The sequence below is a fragment of the Bidens hawaiensis genome, unplaced genomic scaffold, assembly GCF_021521415.1.
Source record: "Bidens hawaiensis isolate Kalapana, Puna unplaced genomic scaffold, B.hawaiensis_p1.1 tig00031094_1, whole genome shotgun sequence".
NCBI classification, from domain to species: Eukaryota; Viridiplantae; Streptophyta; class Magnoliopsida; order Asterales; family Asteraceae; genus Bidens; species Bidens hawaiensis.
Window position 1 is genome coordinate 10,723 of NW_027495205.1, and position 4,983 is coordinate 15,705.

A 4,983-nucleotide genomic window follows, 5' to 3' on the forward strand; every position below is an offset into this window, starting at 1 on the left:
TGAATTGTGGTATAATTGGAAGGACTGGTTTGTATATTTGAGGTATAGTAAAAGGAGAACATGGGCTGTATGTGTAACATGTTATAGGTTCATAATTGCATCATTTGCTTGTACATTAATGCTCTATTAACTTGTACATTATAGATTACACATAGGTGTTGAAACTTTTTTATATCAAAACGTTGACAAAAATAAGCGCGTCACAACTGTAAATTCGTTTTTTTTTTCTATATATAATATATTAGAAGATATAGAAGAAATAAAAATTATAAATAAACTTGTTAAATAAATGGGTAAAGATAAAGGGTTTTATATGTAACTATACTACAAAATTAACATAATTTGATTGAAGTAAAAGGACCATATTTGTAACTATATTTGAATAGAATATTGTTAACGTTCATAAAGTTACAGAAGACCACATTACCCTTAAAACTTCATAATCTTATGCATTTTGTATCATACAATTAGCAACAAATCTTATACCTCTTTAAATTTAAGAGCTCCTTGACTTCTCCGTTATATATATAGTAGAGATAGAGATTATTACAGAACAAATTCATTGACATTCTTTAGGTGATAAATCATGTCAATGTAACTGCCTTGCTGGTCCCATTAATCCCTAACTTTGACCCATAAAAATTCAAACTTTGCATTTACAGTCACATTAATATTATACCTCATCGAATCATAAGTTCAATGACACAATTGACATGCGTGAAACATTTGCTCAATACAAAAAAATATTCAAATGATTTAACGATCTGAAATAAACACCTAACTCACAAAAACGGCAACGTTTTTCCTACAAGAAAACCCAAATCCCACTCAAACGACAACTTCTGATCTCTCCTCGACCGACTCAAAGTTAAAGCTTCTAGCAACATCAAAGAACCGCGCCACAGCATCCTCTGGGGTCCCAACAAGAACACCATGTCCCAGGTTCAAAATGTGAGCCCTGGGTCCCGCACACCTAACAACCCTGTCATATAAAAGCCTTAGAAAACACAAACATCAGGTTTAAAACAAAGACGAGGTTCTTTTGGCTAAAGACGACACTTGCCTGTGTATTTCGTCTGTCAAGGCGGAAAGAGGCGAAAACAGATAAGCAGGGTCCACGTTTCCTTGTATGCTGATGTCATCACCGAGTCTCCGTCTTCCATCAGCCATATCAACCGTCCAATCTAGTCCAATCACATCAACTCCCGTTACTTTCATCTTTTCAAGCAACCCACCGTTCCCATTTATGTAAAGTACAAGCGGGATTTCCGGGCATTTCTTCTTTACAATACTCACAATCTGAAAATACCCAAAAAACGAATTTTGATGATTATAAATTGAGTGTTCATAGAGGTGTAGACGAGCCAAGCCGCTCGTAAGCTACTCGAGATCGGTTCACTAAGAGCCCGAATCAAACCGAGCTTAAACGAGGCTAAGCTAGAGCTGACTCGCGAGCCTATAATTTATACAATTTTTATATAATATATTTACTATATATTTATATAAATTACTTTATTTAAAAAATAAGATAAAATTAATATATATATTATTTTTATACACAACTCTAGTTAAAAGTATATACAATAACTAATTAAAAATGCATATACATATAATTAATAAATGATAAACGAGCCAATCCCGGGCAAGCTGAAGCCTGAAAAAAAACCACTCATGAGCCAAGCTCAAGCCTAAAAAGAAGATTGTTTGATAAACAAGCCCAAGCAAGAGCTTCACTTAACAAGCTGACTCGCGAGCCTATTATTTATATAATTTTTATCAATATTTTTAATATATGTATTTATATAATATTTATTACTGTATAAAAAAATACGATAATTACAATTAAAATAATAAATATTATGTTATAGACACGATTTTAATTATAAATGTATATATATATATTAGTTAATTAATTAATTAATAAATGAGCCAAGCCCAAGCGATTAATCTCAAGCTTGAGAAAACTACTCATGAGCCAAGCTCGAGCTATAGCTCTCATAAGTTTAACAATTTGAGCTTGAGCTTAGTCGAGCTCAGTTCGTTTACACCCCTACGCATTCATGTAAAGACCTAAAGAATGAGTTGAGTTGACTTTGCCTCATTGATATAAGGCTTTGACCAGAGCTCCCACATGTGTGGAGGCAACTGTCCGCCCCAAGAATCGAATATTTGTACACAATGAGCGCCCGCCTTCACTTGGTACACAACGTATTCAGCTATAGCCTCAGTCAAATGTGAGAGAAGAGCCCGTAACACGTGTGGGGCCGTATGACACATGCTTTTGATATTTGTATATGTACGTGTAGTGCCACCTTCTACGATATATGTTGCGATTGTCCATGGTGCACCCACAAAACCCAAAACCGCAGCTTTCCCATCAACCTAATTCACAAATCACAAACATTAATTAAGTTTTCAAATACATTCAAAGGACTAACGGGTCAAACTCAAAACGGTTTGGTGTTGAAAAGGGTCAACTCTTAGTACAGGTTGAGTTGGGTTGGGTTGACCCAACAACGTTTACGTTTCACTTATTAATTTTTATTTTATTTTATTTTTTTGTGTAGAAAGTGAAGGCATATCGTTACAACAATAATCTACAACTTTAAACAAAACAATTTAAGAGGCTATCTTGTTCTTAGTAACGGTTGAGTTAGGTTGACCAAATACACTTAATTCAACCCAGATATACGTAAACGGGTCAAAATTGCCAATTTTGCATAGCATTTAAAAAAACGCAAATCTTGTTACAGAACTGACACAAATATCTCCCAAATTAATACTATATGTTATAAAATTCAGCCACTGTTAAAGTATTAGCAAAAAGTTGAAGAAAATCATGATGATCCAAATATGAAAACAAACAAATTTTACCAAAAAGATCAAGCTTCACAATACCTCTTGTCTAAGAATCTTGAGTGAATCACCAACAAAGTTTAACTTATCCAAATCAATTGGATGCAACGTTTTCAAACCTTCCTCTGACCGAATCGGAGTTTGAATAACCGGGCCCCGCACTTCTTCTATGTCAAAAGGAACACCAAACGCGGGCAGAGGGGTAAGAATGTCAGAAAAAATAATAACCCCGTCGGGACGGAAAGCTTCCCACGGTTGCAATGATATTTCCACAATGAGGTCGGTTGTTTCTGATCTCTCTCTAAAAGATGGATGTTTCTGTGCAAGTTTTCTGTAAACTGCCATGTACCTGCCAGCCTGGCGCATCATCCATGCCGGTGGTCGGTTGACTGGAAGCCCTTGTGCCGCCCTCACCAAAAGCGGTTCTGAATTCCCATTTTGAGCAAATAAGTTCTCATTAAAATCAGACACGAAATCTGTAGGTTGGGGTCGGTACCAAGTCGAACCCAGGTAACGCGTCCGACGATAACCAGTTACGCGATTCGGTAAAAAAAAAGGCACCTTGAAATGTCAGTGATTTTGGGTAAATGTCAATTCGTTGAAAACGCCCTGCTTGAGGTGCGCGCATATTATGTATATATGTGTAAACCCTCGGGTGGGCAAAAGTGAAATTGCACTAATTTTGACGTTATTTTACTAATCTCGTGAAAATAACGTTAAAAGTGGCGGAAGGTTAATCAGGCATCATGTGGTGGCGTTGATAGCCGAAAGACGAGGGTACATGCACCAATCAGCCGGTATCCCGATGATTGAGTGCTATGTGCTTTATGTCCAAGGCTTGATGCAAAACTACTATCGAGCCGGGGGTCTCACCGGAAGCAGCCTCTCTATCCCTATGGGGTAGAGGTAAGGCTGTCTACATCTTACCCTCCTCAGACCCTAACATAGCTTTGCTATTGGTGGGATATACTGAGTACGATGATGATGATGATGATGTCAATTCGTTGAAAAAGAGAATTTGAGAGCACAGTGAGACATTAGGGCTAGAAGCATTCAAATTACAAGACTATGTTTCTACAACATTCTATCTACATTTATTAATGATCATATTCTAATAAATTAGCATCAAATACCCGAAGAAGAAGATGCAGATGCAGATGAACGAATTACTCCCACTCGCTTAAACCTATTATTATTATTATTATTATTATTATTATTATTGAGTGCCACCACAACTCCGTTAGAATTAAACCCTAAGGGTACCAGAAAACTTGACGATTTCCATCCAACACTGCAGCAGAAACTGCAATCGAATCAGCCACATTTCAATTTACAAGAAACATATTATTATAATGCAACAATTTAATGAAATAATTTACACGGCCTTCCAATTCGAAAATTATTACCTGTTTAAAGAAGCAAAACCCATCTGGGTGTTGAAGATTATGAACCCAAAGTTTAATACTATTTTATATTTATGAGATTCTTTTAGAGATTACTTGAGTCTGCCATCAGAGGCTGATTCTTCTTATCTTCTGTGGATATCCACCATCTTCCTTTCATCTTTGTATACTTGCAATTATCACCCACAAGTTTTCAAATTGGAAAAAACAAACAGCCTTATTTATCCTTTTTTCATAACGCTCACCGAATTCTTTAAATTGGCTACCGACTAATTTCAGTACATTGAGATATATTTGTTTTCGATTAGAGGAAAAACATCACCTAAAGGCAATGCCTGTAAACACTCGCCCGAATACATGATAGTACAGTGACATAAAACTCGTTCAGTTCAAGGATCCAACTAGTGAATGACACATACTCGCTTAGCCTCCCATCATCACCTTGGTGCCGTTGAAACTAAATGTCTCGGGAGGCATGAATGGAGCATGGGTCACATGAAACACCAAGTCTCTCCCATACCACTTCACCACTAGCTCAATGGCCTTATTTACCATATCAACAAATATTGTATATTTTTATAATAAAAGTAAAAGTAAAGTTGGAAAAATGATTTAAGTTCGGTTTTCGTCACTAAGGTTTGTTCATTGTAACCACTTAGAATAATATGCCTAAACTTTTAACTAACTATTTACTTGGAAACATGAAAGATTATTGATGGCGCGG

The 4,983-nt window shown here is 36.2% G+C and overlaps 1 protein-coding gene across 3 annotated transcripts; it reads right to left on the reverse strand.

Annotated features, from left to right (window-relative positions):
• Positions 1-643: 643 nt before the first annotated feature.
• On the reverse strand, positions 644-4,300 carry LOC143581538 (uroporphyrinogen decarboxylase 1, chloroplastic-like). 3 transcript variants are annotated; one of them, XM_077064302.1, is made up of 6 exons: positions 4,263-4,300; positions 3,990-4,159; positions 2,899-3,281; positions 2,098-2,382; positions 1,064-1,299; positions 644-982 (listed from the first exon to the last, which is right to left on the reverse strand). In XM_077064302.1, the coding sequence occupies exons 1-6, from the start codon at positions 4,283-4,285 to the stop codon at positions 829-831; spliced, it is 1,251 nt and encodes a 416-aa protein (XP_076920417.1). In that variant the 5' UTR covers positions 4,286-4,300; the 3' UTR covers positions 644-828. The 3 variants fall into 3 exon arrangements, with proteins under 3 accessions (XP_076920417.1, XP_076920418.1, XP_076920419.1); XM_077064303.1 differs by having other exon boundaries at positions 644-973; positions 1,055-1,299; XM_077064304.1 differs by having other exon boundaries at positions 3,990-4,147; positions 4,263-4,296.
• Positions 4,301-4,983: the final 683 nt, after the last annotated feature.

What these genes read in the sequence shown, in the direction of transcription:
- LOC143581538 (XM_077064302.1), bottom strand. Translation starts at nt 4,285, where the DNA reads ATGGGTTTTGCTTCTTTAAACAG. An exon ending in GGTTTTGCTTCTTTAAACAG is followed by an intron (nt 4,160 to 4,262) that starts GTAATAATTTTC and finishes ATTCGATTGCAG; the next exon opens with TTTCTGCTGCAGTGTTGGAT. An exon ending in CAAAGCCTTATATCAATGAG is followed by an intron (nt 1,300 to 2,097) that starts GCAAAGTCAACT and finishes GGGTATTTTCAG; the next exon opens with ATTGTGAGTATTGTAAAGAA.